Genomic DNA, 16,264 nt, shown 5'->3' with positions numbered 1-16,264 from the left:
CACTCCCCTGCTCCCAGTCACCCAGGGAGCTGCTGCTCCTGCTCCTTTCTCTCACTGGGGGAAATCCTGGAGCCCTCATGGAGCTCCCCTCTCGCTCAGTGCAAGGCAAACTCCTCCAGCTTGGGAGAGCAGCTTCAAAATTCCCTCCAGGCCAGTCTGGAGCTTGTGTTCACCAACAAACCAGAGCCTGGAGCACAGAGGAGCCCAATAAAGTGTTCCGGAGTGCTGCTAGCTCCAGAATACCCAGAGCCCTGGCACTGCTGGGTGTGCCCCCAGGCTGGAGGCTCTGGGAGCAGCGTCCAGAGCTGTGTGTGACTCTGTGTGACTCGCCCTGAGTCACCCTGGCCCAGTAGCCGCGCCCTGACCCGCTCAGCCAGCCCTCTCCTGGGCTCCATCCCCCTGCCTGCCCTGCTGCAGGGCTCATCCCTCTCCTGGGCTCAGCCTTTAGCTCAGGACAAGCCCAAAGGATGGACCCCTCCATCAGAAACCCCAGGGTGGCATCACTGGAGACACAGATCTGGTGCTGTGCCCCCTCCTGATCCAGGCAACAAACTTCCTAAAACTCAACAGTTGAGCAAAATAATGTTTAATGCTTCTCTCAGTCTCCTCCTAGCTCAGTGCCACCCCACTGAGGGAGGGGACGACACATTTTGGCACAGCTGCCTACAATCCTCCAGCCAAGGCTCTGTCTGGAGTCTTTCTTCATCCTGGTCACACTCATCCTCAGCCCTCCAACGCAGAGTGGCTCATCCTGGCGGCTCAGGGCACGGCTCTGGCTGGCATCCAAGGTCCCAGTGACGAGAAGAGAGTGGCTACATTCAACAGTTCTTCAACTGGCAGCTTTAGCTACTGGAGAAGGACATAAAGCTTGCCACTGAAGAACTGGTGCTGGTTAGCCAGGAGCAGGGTGGCACGGCAGCACCTGGGGAGGGAACACACCATTTCAGAGCCAGGACTGAGCTGTGCCCAGCTGAGCTGTCACCCACAGCAGCTCCCATCCCTCCCCACAACGCTGATCCATTCCTCTGTCCTCCCCCCATCCAGAGGCAGCTCCGAGCTCAGCTCTCCCCATCCCTCCCCTCTCCCAAAGCATCCCTCCAGCACCTGCAGCCAGCCCCAAACAGCGAGGAGCAGGCAGGGAAAGCCAAGGCCATTTCTGTTGGAAAATAACAGAGATAAGGGCAGCTCCTCGGGCAGGGAGGGACTGCAGGTGGGGGTGACAGCGTTCCCAGGGCTCACCTCGGGCATCCATCACTGCTGGCAGGGTCCCACCTGGACGGGAGCCAGCTGCTTCCTGACGGGGAACACACTGGGGCAGGCGGCTGCTGCCGAGCTACGGCGGGGGAACGGGGCAAATTCGGGCAGATGGGGCAATTTCGGGCAGCTCAGCCCCTTTTTGAGCCCTTTTGTTGGAAGGCAAAGATGCCAACCCCCAAGGCTGGTGTTGGATCTTACAGCTTTCTCCTGACCCCGGAAAAAACCCTTTTTTTGCAACACCCGGAGCTTTGGCTCTAGGGATGGAGTTTTGGGAACCTCCCGGGAAACCACCGGGCACGGCGGGGGACAGATGGCACCGGGAAAGCCCCCGGGGGCCCCCACAGCATCCTCCCGCCGGCGGCACCCCGAGGGCACTGCGGAGCGCGGCTGGCCCCGGGCCGGGGCGGGCCCCGGGGGCGGCCGGAGCCCGGTGGGTGCCGCGGGGCTCTCGGTGCGGGGCCGGTGGCCGGGGCGCAGCGGCGGCGGCGGCGGGGCCCGGCGGGGATGCCGAGCATTCCTGGCGTGCCGGGTACATCTGGTCCGGATTCCAGCGAGCTGGTCCCGGCCCTGCTCCACCCCCGCCGGCCCGTGAATCAGCACCCGCCGCTGAAGCCACCGGCCCCGCCGGCACCGGGGCCCCCGCCGGCACCGGGGACCGACGAGGGGGGGCCCTGTCGGTAACGGGGCTCCCACCCAGCCCTTCTCAGCTCGGACAAACCCCAGTGGCTCCGGGAAGGGTCCCGGTGGGAGCTCGCCCCGCTAGTAAAGAACGCCGTGTCCCCAGCCGGTGCCCCTCTCCCGGTATAACCGGGTCACCCCCCCTCCCCGTGTGCCTCTCCTCCCGGTAAAACTAACTCCCCCCTCCCCCCTAACGGAGGCAGCTCCCCCCACGCCGCTCCACGGCAAAGCCGCTCCCTCCGCGACACCCTGCCGGCCGTCCGCCGCCCGGGATGCTCCGCTCCGTGCCCCCGGCGGGGAGCGGCCGCGGGTCAAAGTCTGCCCAGTCCGGTCCCGGAGTGAAGGTCACCCCCGGGGCGGCCACCGCCCGTGGCGGGGAGGCCCCGTCCGCAGCCCCGCCCGCCCCACCGGGACCCTCCGGCGCGGGAGCCGCGCACGGGCCCGGCCCCAGCCCCCCCTGCCCGCCCCACCGACACCGGGGGCGAGGCCGCCCGGCCCAGGCGGCGCCGCGGGGCCCGGCGAAGGACGCCCCGCGCCGCACCCCCCCCCGCCCGCGCTGCCCCGGGGAAAGGTGACCTTCCCTAACAGGGCACGGCGGGGCCCCTCAAACCCCGGAGCACCGAGAGCGCCATACGGGGCTCCGCTCCGCCACCCGACCTGCCCGACCCAGCGCGGTACCGGCGGACCCACCTGCGCGGCTCGGCCGGGCCCGACCTGGCCCGGCGCCACCAGCGCCGCCGCCCCGCCGGTGCCGCCCGGGCCGTGCCCGGTGCCGGTGCCGCCGCCTCCCCCCGCCGCGCGCCGGCTCCGTCCCGGATCAGCTGGCGGAGTCATGACGCAGCCGCCCCCCGGCCACGCCCCTCGGCCACGCCCCCGGGCCAATCGCCGGCCGGTACCGCCGCCGCGCGCAGTGCCCGCCCCCGCGCCGCGATTGCCACACGCTCTCGCCAATGGCGGCCCGGCGCGACCCGCGGCTCAGCCAATGCGAAGACGAGGCCGGCGCTCTGCCCCGCCCACCCCCTGGGGGAGAGCTCGGCTCCCTCCCGGCCGGGCGGCGGTTGCCGTGGGAACGGACGGGGCCACCCCGCCGCGGGGCACGCTGGGAGTTGTAGTGCGGCGCGGCGCTCCCGGCGTGCCCCGCGTGCTGTGAGTTGGCATTTTCAAGCGGGTGAAGGGGCGGCGGGGGCAGGGCGGCACCGAAGGGTCTCGACCCTTCCGCGGGCCCCGGGCGGGGCGTGGCGCTGCCGCGGGCACGGCCCGGCCGCCCCCGCCCGCCCTCGGGCGGTGCCTCCCTGTGCCGGGGCTGGTGACACAGCCCCGATTCCGAGAAGTTGCTCTAAGTCCTCGACCAATCAGAAGTGAGCGCTCTCCGCGAGCACCAATGGGCGGGCGCAGGGGGCGTGGCCGCGAGAACTCGGCTGACCCCGATGACTTGGCAGCACGGCGCGATGACTGGACAACTTCTTTAAAGGGGCCGCGCACGCCGCGGGTGCCGGCGGGGGACAGCGCTGCGCAGCGGCGGCCCGGCCCGGCCCGATCAGAAGCGCTCACCCGCTGTCCCGCCGGCACTCCCGGCGCTGCCGCTGCCGCCTCGCGGGACGGGGGTCAGAGTTGTGGTGCCCCTTTAAGGCTGTTTCCTGCCCTTCGTCCCAGTAACAGCTGATTGCAGCGGGCCAAGGCATGGCGACCAATCAGCGGCCGCCACGTCCCACCCACGTGACTCCCACGCGCCGCCGCGCCATGCGGCGCTGCCCGGCGGGAGCCCCCGGCGCCCTTAAAGGGGCCGCGCCGGCCCGTGGCTATCGTGACCGTGTGCCCCGTGGGTCCCGCCGCACCCGCCGCTGCCGAAGGCGCGGCAACGCCCTTACGACGGTGGGAGAGCCCGGCTCGGCTCACGGGCACCGAGGCCGGGCACCTCCGCTGGCGTGCGGTGCTTCGCTGGGCAGAGAGCGGCAAGGTCCCGGGGCGGCGGCAGGGCTGGACCGGCCCCGCTGCTCCACACCGGCTGCCCCGGGCACTCACCTGCCGCCGGTGGGGTCCGCCCACGGCGGGTGAGGACCCCTTTAAGACCGGCTGCCTCGTCAGCGCGGCTCGCCCGGCTCCAGCTGACAGCCCGGGGCGCCTTTGACGTCACGGTGACGTCACGCCCCGCTGCTGCCGCCCATGCCCGCCCCGGCCCCCCCGGCCCGCGGCCGCGTGAGGGAGCCCGGGCCCGGCCCCCCCCGCGCACATGGCGGCGCGGCGGCCGCATGTGACCGCCGTCACCTGACCAACATGGCCGGGGCCGCCCCCGCCGCTGCCCGCCGCGGCTGAGCCGCCGCCGCTGCCGCCGCCAGGTAACGCGGGGCCGCCGGGGCGGTGAGGGACCCCACGGCGGGGGGATGAGGGCTCCCCGGAGCGGCCCGCGGCGCTCAGCCCGGCTCTGCGATCCTCCCGCCGGTAGCGAGGGCCCCGAGGGGCCGGGGCCGCCGGACCGGCCGTGGCCGTGCTGGGAGCATCGTCTGGGCGGCCCCCGCGGCCTCTCACGGCACCCTGCAGAGCTCCCGTTGTGTCCCCATACGGAGTTTGTTCTGGAGATACTCTCGTGTTCCCCCTCCAGCTGCGGAGGTGCTGTTGTGTCCCCATTGCCAGCCCTGGGGTGCAGATGTCCCCCTCCATATCCCACCATGGTCCTTTTCACTTCCTGCGGCTGTGAATGTCCCATTGTGTTCCTCAAGCTGAACAGGTGCCATCCCGTCCCCCTCCCTGGCCGTGGATGTTCCATTGTGTGTCCCCCCAGCCTGCAGAGGTCCTGTAATGTCCCTTCCCCCAGCACCTGGATGTGCCAGTCCCCATCGTGTCCCCATCATGTCCCCACCATGTCACCCTGCTGAGGCCCCACCTTGTCCCTCACAGTCAGGGGCTGATCCCATCTCCACCCCCACACACAGCCACCAAGCTCCTCAAACCCTTTTTTTTTCACCCGAATGCCAATGGGGAAGTGATACTTGCTGCTCACTGGGGCGGGCAGGGCGGTTCTGTGCTCTGCTCTCTCACAGCCTGCCTGAACCACCTTTCTCTCGGCAGAATCCAGCATGGAAAGCTTCCTGCAGAGCGTGGAGAAGGACCTGAACATCGACCGCCGGCAGCTGGCCCCCGAGAGGACCCACGTCACCGCCTTGGTGCCGGCCAAATGGCTGCAGAGCCTCAAGGAGCGCCGGGTGCTGCCTCCCGCCTGCCCGCGGCCCGAGGGGCTCAGCGAGGTGGAGCTCAGGACGTTCCTGCAGCCCTCGGTGCAGAAGCTCCCGGCGGGCTGGACGCGGGTGGAGATCCACGGGCTGCGCAAGGCCCGGCTGCGGTACCCGCTGCGGGTGGCACAGCCCCCTGAGCAGCGTGCTGGCAGCATGGACACCCTGCACGGCTTCATGCAGAGCGTGGCCACCCAGAATTACCACAACCTGTGGGGCCGGGCTCACGGGCTGTACGCACGGCCCTACCGGCGCCCAGATCCGCCGCCCACGGTGCCGGCGCTGGAGGCACTCAGGGCTGCCCTGCACAGAGTTTATGGCTGTCCCATCCTCCAGCTGGGCAGGAACGTGCCTGGCACGTCCCCTGCCAAGGAGAACGTGGCCAAAGCGGCGTCCTTGTGTCCCAATGTGCTGCAGGCTGAGGCGCTGCTGGAGTCGGCTGATATGTTGTATGTCATCTACCCCTATGTGCAGTACTGCCTGCATGATATCGTGACCTTCAGCCCCGCCAAGCTCACCAACAGCCACGCCAAGATCCTCTTCCTCCTCTTCCACGTGCTGCAGGCCATGAGGGCTTGTCACCAGGCGGGTCTGGCTTGTGGGGATTTCTCCCTTCGGGATGTGGCTGTGGATGAGAAGCTGTGCAGCCGGCTGCGTGTGAACTTCAGAGGGTACGAGGGACCAGGGGAGGAGGAGGGGGAGAATCTGGAGGGTGGTCTGGAACAAGAAAGCAAGCAAAGCTGCGTGCAGAGGCGGGAGGTGACATGCAGTGCCTGCCAGAAGGACCTCCAAGACCTGGTGTTGCAGTGGGTGCACGGGCAGGTCAGCAACTTTGATTACTTAATGCGCCTGAACAGCCTGGCTGGGAGGAGAATGGGAGACCCCAATTACCACCCTGTTCTCCCGTGGGTGGTGGACTTCACTACCAAAAACGGCAAGTTCAGGGACCTGAGGAAATCCAAGTTCCGCCTCAACAAGGGCGACAAGCAGCTGGACTTCACCTACGAGATGACCAAGCAGGCGTTTGTCGCGGGGGGCTCGAGTGGGGAGCAGCTCCACGTCCCCCACCACATCTCAGACGTCCTCTCAGACATCACCTACTACGTGTACACGGCCCGCAGGACGCCCAAGGCAGTGCTGTGCTGCCACGTCAGGTCCCAGTGGGAGCCCAACGAGTACCCAGCCAGCATGGAGCGCATGCAGAGCTGGACACCCGACGAGTGCATCCCAGAGTTCTACACTGACCCCTCCATCTTCCGCTCCATCCACCCCGACATGCCCGACCTGGATGTGCCCTCGTGGTGCAGCTCCTACGAGGAGTTCATCCAAGTTCACCGCATGCTGCTGGAGAGCCGGGAGGTCTCCCAGGACCTGCACCACTGGATTGATCTCACCTTTGGCTACAAGCTGCTGGGGAAGGATGCAGTCAAGGAGAAGAACGTCTGCCTCCACTTGGTGGACAACCACACGCACCTGACGACCTACGGGGTGGTGCAGCTCTTTGACCAGCCCCATCCCAGGCGCATGGTGGGACCTGCCTACACTCCTGCTGAAGCTCCAGCCATTGCCAGGCCTCTGCTGCAGAACATCCGTGAGACCGTGGTTTTGGAGGACATCCAAGGCCAGGTGACAGATGCAGTCAATGGGCTGGTCCTGGAGGCTACTCCCAGTGAAACCACCTGGTCTGGGGACAAACCCCTGGCTGGTGAGGATGATTTGGAGCAAGGCACGGAAGCCCTGGATTCCATTCCTGCTCCTGGGAGAGCCCCTGACCAGCCCTGTGGTGCTGTGCCTCCAGCACAGCCCTCCACCCTCCCTGCCTATGTCACTGATGGCAAATCCTCAGGGGTCCGACCGCTCCGTCGGAGCAAGGCTGGGGCTGGGGATCAGCTGGACATGAAGATCACTCTTCCTGAAGGCTTCAACCCGCTCCAGGCCCTGGAGGAACTGGAGAAACTGGACAATTTCTTGGTTAGAGGCTTAAGCAGCGAGATGCAGCCGATGGAGCAGCCGTGGGAAGAGCCACCCTTGGGTCTCTCAGACCTCTTCCAGAGGGACATGCAAGCCCTGGGCATCCTGGTAGCTGAGATTATATTTGCTCCGAGGCTTCGTCCCTCCAAGCCCGACGCGTCGCTGCTGGAGCGGTTCCTGATGGTGAGGAACCTCTGCCGTTACCATCCCAAGGAGATCCCGGCCCCACTGCAGCACGTGCTGCATGTCCTGCTGCAGCTCAGCGTGCCCGTGGAGAAGCTGCTGAAGAGCAGAATGGGCAAGGGCACAGTGCAGCTGTTTGAGTACAAACCCATCTCCCAGGGCCTCCCCCCTCCCTGTCCCACGCAGCTCCTCAGCCCCTTCAGCTCCATTGTCCCCTTCCCCACGTACTTCCCAGCTCTGCACAAGTTCATTTTCACCTATCAGGCAAAGAAGATTGAGGATGAAGGGCAAGGCCGGGAGCTTGTTTTCCAGCTGTGGCAGCAGCTGGAGGGGATCCTTGCTGAAATCACTCCCGAGGGCCTGGAGATTCTTCTGCCTTTCATATTATCTCTGATGTCCGAGGAGAACACCGCTGTCTACGCGGCGTGGTACCTCTTTGAGCCCATAGCTAAATCCCTGGGGCCCAAGAATGCCAACAAATACCTGCTGAAGCCCCTGATCGGAGCCTACGAGACGCCCTGCTCCCGCCACGGCAGGTTCTACTTGTACACAGACTGCTTTGTGGCCCAGCTGATCGTGCGCCTGGGGCTGCAGCCCTTCCTCCTGAACCTGCTGCCCCACATCCTGCAGATCCTCGTGGGCATCGAGAGCTCGCGGGAGGAGAGCAAATCCTTCCTGGGCACTGCTGAGGATGATGAGAGCGGAGGGGAGAGCCCGGTGTCGTGTGTGTTTGGGGAGGAGATCAAGATGGACGTGGAGCACAGCTCTGCTGCACTTGACCTTCTGGACTACACCTCTGGGGTCAGCTTCCACGACCAGGCCTACCTGCCCGAGGGTGAGGACTTCCAGAGTGGCCTCTATGTGGGGGAATCCCTGCAGCCCCAGGAGCAGGAGTCGCTCAGCCTCGGCCGCATGAGTGACAAGAGCAGCGCCAGCGAGGTGTCCCTGGGCGAGGACAGACCTGCAGATGGGGACTCCCAGAAGGACAAGAGCAGCTTGAAGTCCATGGACAGCAGCCAGGACCTGAAGCAGAGCGAGGAGTCAGAGGAGGAGGAAGAGGAGCACGAGGAAGAGGAGCAGGAGGACGCGGTGGTGGATGCGGAGCTGACGGTGGTCGTGGATGCTGCTGGGGCCTCTGTGGATGTCACCCTGGCTGATGACAGCAGTGAGCCAGAGGACGGGGAGGGAGAGGAGCTGCCAGATCACTCTGATGACAAAGAGCAGACCATACTGCTGGGTAAGACCCTGCCAGTGTCCTGGCTGTTGGGCAGAGCCTGGGGAGAAGCAGATCCAGATCTGGGGGCGTTTGTAGTCCCAGCTTGGGGACAGCGATGAAACCAGGGTGAGAGGCCAGGACTGCATGTGGGTGGCTCTGAGAGTCAGGGCTGGGGCAGCAGGGACTGCTAGAGTGCTAGATAGCTAATCTGTGCCGTGTCCTTGGGGCTGCTGTTGTTTTGCAGACACAGCCTGTAAGATGGTGAGGTGGCTCTCGGCCAAGCTGGGCCCGACCGTCACGTCCCGCTTCATCGCCAGGAACCTGCTGCGCCTGCTCACCTCCTGCTACGTCGGTAATGCCTCCCCAGGGCACAGGGCTTGGGCTTTGTGAGGGTCCCCAGCACCAGGGAAGAGATGAGAATCTTGACTCTGTGTTCTTAGAAGGCTGATTTATTATTTTATGATATTATATTATATTAATGAATGCTATACTAAAACTATACTAAAGAAATAAAGGAAGGATACATCAGAAGGAAACTATACTAAAGAAAGAGGAAGGATACATCAGACAGAAATTATACTAAAGAAATAGAGGAAGGACACATCAGAAATAAACTATATTAAAGAAATAGAGGAAAGATACATCAGAAGGAAACTATACTAAAGAAATAGAGAAAGGACATATCAAAAAGAAACTATACTAAAGAAATAGAGAAAGGATGCATCAGAAGGCTTAACAAGAATGAATGATAAAAATCTGTGGCTCCTCAGAGCCTCGACACAGCTGGCTGTGATTGGTGATTAAGTTAACACAATTCACATGGAGCCAATCAAACATGCACCTGTTGGTAAACAACATCCAGACCACATTCCAAAACAGCAAAACACAGGAGAAGACAATCAGATAATTATGATTTACATTTTTCTCTCAACTTCCCAGGGGAAAAAATCCTGGCAAAGGGATTTTTCAGCAAATATGATGGTGACAGAGGATGGGCTGTCCCCTCAGCCTCTCCGCTTGGGTGTGGCTGCTGCTTCAGCTCCTGATGTGTTTTTCTCTGGGCAGGCCCCACCAGGCAGCAGTTTGTAGCGAGCAGTGATGAGAACAGTCCCCTGAGCACAGGGAACATCTACCAGAAGCGGCCTGTGCTGGGAGATCAGGTGTCCAAGCCAGTGCTGGCCTGCCTCGTGCACGTGGCATATCTGTATGGAGAGCCTGTCCTCACCTACCAGTACCTGCCCTACATCAGCTACCTGGTCAGTATTGCCTTTTCCTCCTCTCTGTTGGGGCAAGAGCTGTGTCCAGGCATAAAGAAAAAAATGTAAAATAATAGTCCAGCCTCACCAGGAGCTTTTTGTGTGTAAACTGAGCTTGGCTGGGCCAGTATGGGCTGAGCAGCTCTGGCTGTGCTGGCTGAGAAGGGCAGGAGAGGCACTGTCACCTCCTGCCACAAGCTCCAGCCTGCTCCCAGCAAAGCACACAGCTGTGTTCATACCCTTCTTTCACTGTCAGACCTTGTGGAAGCAGAGAAAAAGCATTTATTCTGCTTTTCTGTGCCCAGGCAGAGCTGGCACAAGGGTGGGATTGTGATAACAGGCAGGAGGAGCAGCTTGTGCTGCTGTGAGATTGCTGGAGTGAGTGTTCCCAGAGGTCTGTGTGGGTAGATAGGGCTGAACTGGGGGGAGACCAATGGGTTTTTAACTGAATAAAAAGCACTGGCAAGGCTCACCAACTTTTCAGCTTGAAGTTCGTAGCAAGAAGGAAATGTATAATGCAGCTGTTTGAAAAAACTTAATTTTTCATTAAAAAGAAAAAGGGTTTGAATGTTTAAAACAGGCTTATTTTTCACGTTGTTCCCTCTTTAGTGGTTGTAAACACTTTGGTTATGGATTCTCGTTTAAATAGAAAACTTCAGTAGCTTTCTGATAATTTAAACATAGAGGAAAAGAGGCCACAGCTGTTCATTTAAAGAAAACAAAAAGGCATTGTCAGTTTTTCCAGTGTTGAAGGGGAGATTTTTCAGGGGAAAAAATCCCATTTTTCAGCAAAAATCATTCTCCACCCAGTTGCAATCATAGCTCCAGCTGTTCTGCTTTGCTTTCCTAAGCTCATTGCTTGGGGGCACAGAGGGGATTAAATACCCCTGTGAAACAGCATTTGGCAACCTGATACTGGAGCCATGCAACTGGCAGGTCACAAATAGGATAAAGTCAATCCTTCTTGCAGGATTTGGCAGGGTGGCTATTTTGTGAGAGGAAGAGCCTCTGTGATGAGCTGGAAGATGGCAGGTGTACAAGAAATATAGCAGGAACTGGGAATTGTCTGTGGGTTTTGTTACTGGCTCTCTTTTTCTTTGGTGTTTGATTTGTCTAGGAGTTAGGAAATAGGACAATCTAGGAAGAAATATTTTCGTGTTGCTGCTGATGTTATTAACTCTTTGGCACTGCCATAACAGCAGCAGTACATTGTCAGCAGAAAAAGGATGTGCAGTTCTGCCTCATGAAATTATTAGCAGCTGGATTTCTAGAAGTCAGCAGCAGGTTTGCCCATCATTTGTGTTTGGATATTTCGTGCAAGGACTGTTCCTCTGCAGACTGTGGGATGAAGACACTGATTTTTGCTTTTAAAATGTAAGGGTTTCTCCTCTGTGCTGGTAAATGATATTCTGGGGTGTCCAGGGTGGTTTGGGCCAGTGTGGGGTTGTTGATCTTGCTATTGAGCTTCCCATTTGTGGGGATGTTGTATCTGCAGAGGAAATCTGTGAGCTTAGGGGTGTCATCCCCCATTTTCTGCAGGCTCTTCACTTGTGCTGATGGGTGCCTGTCAGTTTTTGGACTGATCCCTTTGCTGTTGAGATCCCATGCTCAGGTTCCTCTTCAGCAGTGCTGTGCTGGGTTTGAGACTGAGCTCAGGTGGCCCTGGGGTCCCTTTGCTGTGTCCTGCTGGGGAGGTGGTGGCCCTGGCACTGAGGGTGTCCCTGTCACAGGTTGCGCCCGGCGGCGGCTCTGGCGGCGTGCGGCTCAACAGCCGGAAGGAGGCCGGGCTCCTGGCTGCTGTGACACTGACACAGAAGATTGTGGTGTGTCTCTCTGACACCACACTGATGGACATCCTGCCCAAGATCAGCCAGGAGGTGCTGCTCCCAGTGCTGGGCTTCCTCACTTCGCCAGCTGTCGGGTAAGCGCTGCAGGATTGGCACAAAATCAGGGATTTGGGAATGGTTCTGTGGGGGCATCAATGCTGCCAGGGCTGGGTGTGCATCTCCTTGCACTGCTGGAAGCATTCTGGTGACACAGAAAAGGCAGGAGGCATGAGGCAGAGGATGGAAAAAAGGGATCTGTGGAGGGCATGGGGTCATGGATGTCCTCTTCAGTTTCCCCAGTGGAGCCCAGGCCCGTGTTGTGCTGTGTGTGAAGACAATCAGCCTCATTGCCTTGATCTGCCTGAGGATTGGGCAGGAGATGGTGCAGCAGCACCTGAGTGACACAGTGAGGAACTTCTTTGGGGCATTCTCGCTGCTGCAGGAGCTGCAGGACCAGGTTAGTGGTGTGGGAGAAGTCCTCCTGCACTTCCCCAGGTGTGGGAATGTGGTGGGCCTACCTGGCTGTGTTTGTGTGGTAAGAGCATCTCATCTTGGGGTTTATCTGACCTTGATTTTCTTGTCCAGGGGTTGACAGCAGAGTCACTGAGCAGCTGTGAGGTGCCAGTGATGGAGGTGCCCCTTTCAGATGGGAAGCTGCTGGCCCTGGATCCATCCGTGCTGGTGGAGTTACAGAAGGTGTTCAACCCTGAAATGGCCTACATCACCTACATCCCCTTCTCCTGCTTGCTGGGTATGCCTTGGCCACCAGCTCCAGGGATCTGTGAGGGAGCTCTGTGCTCTGGGCATGCGTGCTGGGTCTGAACTCCAGGGCAATCACAGCTCCCAGGGCTGCTGGGGGAAACCCACAGCTTCTGCAGCATGGCTTGGGCTGGTTCTTGGGTTGGGAGCTCTCTGAACTTCAGGCTGCCTTGGCTGGGAGCAGATGTAGCTGATTTGGGGGATGCTGTGTCCACATCCTAGTGTATGGAGGGGATGATGATGATGATGATGATGATGGGGACATTGCTTGCCTTGCAGCCACACTGTCCCTGTCTCCTCAGGTGACGTTATCCGCACGGTTGTGCCCAACCACTCTCTGGTTGAGAAGCTGGCCAGCCTCCACCTGGAGAACGTGAACCCCCAGAACCTGCAGGCTGTTGGCCTGGAGCAAGCACCGAGTGTGGTGGGCTCAGAGCAGGACCCTCGAGGGGCTGAGCCCTTCTCCAGCCCCCAGGAGGACACTCACTCTGGCACTTTTGGCAGTGTCCTGGTGGGGAACCGCATCCAGGTGCCCGTGGACACGCAGCGGGAGGGCCTGGGCTTGCTGCACCTCAGTGCTGGCACTGATGGATTCACTCCCAGCTCCTGCAGCGAGGAGAGTGCCCTGAAGCAGGACCTGCCCCGCAGCACCCACATGCTCTGTGGGAACTGGCTGGCCTACTGGCAGTACGAGATCGGGGTGAGCCAGCACGACCCCCGCTTCCACTTCCACCAGATCAAGCTGCAGAGTTTCTCAGGGCACTCCGGGGCCATCAAGTGCGTGGCACCGCTGGGCAGTGAGGATTTCTTCCTGAGTGGCAGCAAGGACAAGACAGTGAGGCTTTGGCCGCTGTACAACTACGGGGATGGCACCAGCGAGGTGCCCCCGCGCTTCACCTACGCCGAGCACAAGAAGTCAGTGTTCTACGTGAGCCAGCTGGAGGCACCGCAGCACGTGGTGAGCTGTGATGGCACCGTGCACATCTGGGACCAGTTCACGGGTAAGGAGGGAAAGGGTGAGGAGCTGGAGTAAACTGGTCCAGCCCTTACAGGCAGGGCTGTGTTGAGTTTGGGTGGCTCCTGTTAAAAACCAGCACAGAGCTGGAGGTTTGCTGTGTGACTTGCCCTGCTGTAATGTCTGTCATCTTTTCACAGGCAAGCTTCTGCGGACCTTTGATGAGCTAGACAGCAAAGTGCCCATCACAGCTGTGACCACCATGCCACCTCCCTATCACAGCATCTCTGTGGCCAGTGCAGACTCTGTGCTGAGGTTCATCGACCACAGGAAACCAGGACTACAGGTAGGGACATGGCACCATGAGTCCCCTGCCTCCATCCCTGTGCTAAATGATGGGATCACAGCTGGCCCAAAGCCCAGATCCCAAAGCCAGCTGTGATGGCTGCATGGAAACCAGCTTGTCCCTTGAAAGGCAGCTGCCCTGAGCTTGCTGGGCTGTGTGTGTGTTGCAGCACGAGTTCCGCCTGGCCAGCGGCGTGAGCGCGGGGCTCATCCGCTGCCTGGCCGTGAGCCCCGGCGGCCGCAGCGTCATGGCCGGCTTCTCCTCGGGCTTCATCGTGCTGCTGGACACCAGGACGGGGCTCATCATGCGGGGCTGGCCTGCCCACGAGGGAGACATCCTGCAGATCAAGGTGAGAGGCTCAGCTGGGATCAGGGTGGGGCCTCAGTGATGCTCTGAGGCTGTGTGAGCATCATTCCCTCAAGGTTGTGTGCTCCATCCTTGCTCCATCCCTTGCAGTGTCCCAAGCTCTCCTGCCCCATGGTTAGTGCTGCTGCCAGCTGTTCTTGGGCCAGCTCGTGCTGCCAGAGTTCAGCCCTCCTGGCTTTCAATGCCATATTCACAACCTGAATAAGTCACATCATAATTGCATCTCTCAGTTGCCATGTACACATTGCTGACGGAGTCTATGGCTCAACATTCTTCATTGCTACCAGATTCCACGGCCTAAAATGGAGTAGGGAAAGTATTAGTATGAATACTAGAGTGTCTTTAATGGTATAGTATGGGTGGAAGGGGAAGTAGATGTGAAATAATCACACCTACTTCAAAAAGGAGAACACAAGTGAGCTGTACTTTATAAAGCCAGAGGAGGAAAAAACATTAGAGCATACAGGCAAGGGACTGGGTGTCAAAACCAGGTTACAAAGTCTTTTCCTGGTTAGGGTCTGATCAGAAATGGGGTGTGGGGGAAGCTGTCCTAAGAAGTGACACATTCAGTGTCAAACCAAGTTTTTCCCCAGTGCAGACACTTCAAACAGGGAGGAGCCATGGCTCCTGTGAAGGAGCAAATGTGTTCCTTTCTCCACGGGGCTCTGGGCTTCCCTGGGAGAGTGTTGCTCTAATGAGTAACTCTTGTCCATATTTACCCACCCCAGGGAGCAGTGCTGGCTCTCCAGTGTCCTCGACCCAAATGTGGGTTAAACAAAGTTCAGCAGTGTGCCTTGTTTACCCTCTCACTAGCTCTGCTAATAAGCAGCTCCAGGCTTCTCCTACCCTCAGCAGTATTTTCAACTGTGAGAGACCCTCCCAATTCCTTCTCCTGAGAAGGAAAATAGTTTGGCAGGTGATTTAGTGGAGAGGGAGACTGCATGGTAATCCCTGTACCCACTGCAGTAGTAAGAGATGATGAATGAGTTGTGTTGGGTGTCAGGGTGTTGTTGAGAAGAGGCCCAGCCCATCTCTGGGAGGAGATTGCAATGTCCACCCCAGGCCTTGCTCAGAACCATCAGCTGCCTGGAAATAGCTCTGAATGTCCTGAGGGATTGCACTGTGACCATTGGATTACTGGCAGCCACCTGCTGCTCTCACGTGCAGCACCAGATTGTGAGTTTTTACAGAAATATCTGTTCACTGGCCTTTCCTCTCCTGCAGGCTGCAGAGGGCAACGTGCTGATCAGCTCCTCCTCAGATCACTCCCTGACTGTGTGGAAGGAGCTGGAGCAGAAACCTTTGCACCACTACAAATCCGCCTCCGAGCCCATCCACGCCTTCGACCTCTACGGTAACGAGGTGGTCACTGGCACCGTGGCCAACAAGATCGGGGTCTACTCCATGCTGGAGTCCTCAGCCCTGCCCAGCAGCACCACCAAGCTGAGCTCAGAGAACTTTCGGGGTACCCTGACCAGCCTGGCAGTGCTGCCCACAAAGTGCCACCTCCTGCTGGGCTCGGACAACGGCGTCATCCGGCTCCTGGCCTAGGGACCCCCTGGCTGTCCCTGGAAGCCAGCAGCGTGGCTTTGGAGGAGGCACAGTCAGGTGTTTGTGAGCACAGGATGCAGAGGGAGGTGTACTTGTTAGGTCTCTAAGCTCTTTCTGTGTCTTGAAAAAGAAAGAAAGAAAAAAAAGCCATAACTGAGAAGCTGAGAAACCTCCGCCGCTGCTGCTGGGAGAGATGTTGGGCGTCGTAGGTTACTGCCAGCCCTGCAGAGAGGCCTGGAGCTTTCCTTACCGTGTGTGCCTGATCCCCAGGGGACTGTGAGCTGCCCTCCACACTAATAGGGACCACAGGTACCCTCCCTCCTTCAGTTAAGGGGTAGGAGGTGCCCCTTGACAAAACACAACAGTTTAGCTACTGCCACCTCCACTTCCCCTCCCCTCCTGAACCCCTGAACAGCCCCACTGGGATGGCAGAAGCTGGGTTTGGGAACTGCTGCCTTTGGAGCTGCATCTCCTCCTCCTCAAAGCCCAGAGGAGGTGCTCTGTGAACCCCAGGTTCTGCCAGATGAGTTAGAGCCTGCATGGGAGGAGGAGGAGGAGGAGGAGGGGCTCAGCAGGGCCCTTCTGCTGCCGAGCTGGCTGCAGGGCAAGGGCTGGGATGGAAGGCAGCCAAGGCACGAACCCCATCTGCCCTGCCAGATCCTGTCACAGTGGG

The 16,264-nt window shown here is 60.1% G+C and overlaps 1 protein-coding gene and 1 long non-coding RNA gene across 2 annotated transcripts; one reads left to right on the top strand and one right to left on the bottom strand.

The window, feature by feature from the left end:
* Nucleotides 1–570: 570 nt before the first annotated feature.
* On the bottom strand, nucleotides 571–3,601 carry LOC102061911 (uncharacterized). The gene is made up of 2 exons (XR_012583534.1): nucleotides 2,626–3,601; nucleotides 571–922 (listed from the first exon to the last, which is right to left on the bottom strand). It is a non-coding gene; the product is annotated as an uncharacterized LOC102061911 (long non-coding RNA).
* A 284-nt stretch (nucleotides 3,602–3,885) lies between these two features.
* Nucleotides 3,886–15,777, top strand: WDR81 (WD repeat domain 81). The gene is made up of 11 exons (XM_074557216.1): nucleotides 3,886–4,271; nucleotides 5,002–8,553; nucleotides 8,777–8,884; nucleotides 9,598–9,788; nucleotides 11,519–11,709; nucleotides 11,906–12,071; nucleotides 12,200–12,365; nucleotides 12,676–13,374; nucleotides 13,529–13,674; nucleotides 13,844–14,023; nucleotides 15,265–15,777. Exons 2-11 carry the CDS (start codon nucleotides 5,010–5,012, stop codon nucleotides 15,589–15,591), a joined length of 5,718 nt encoding a protein of 1,905 aa, XP_074413317.1. The 5' UTR covers nucleotides 3,886–4,271; nucleotides 5,002–5,009; the 3' UTR covers nucleotides 15,592–15,777.
* Nucleotides 15,778–16,264: the final 487 nt, after the last annotated feature.

This window comes from Zonotrichia albicollis, chromosome 22 (genome assembly GCF_047830755.1).
Source record: "Zonotrichia albicollis isolate bZonAlb1 chromosome 22, bZonAlb1.hap1, whole genome shotgun sequence".
In the NCBI taxonomy this organism is placed as follows: Eukaryota; Metazoa; Chordata; class Aves; order Passeriformes; family Passerellidae; genus Zonotrichia; species Zonotrichia albicollis.
Note: the sequence above shows the minus strand (reverse complement) of the source record. Positions and strands in the feature narration are given on the sequence as shown.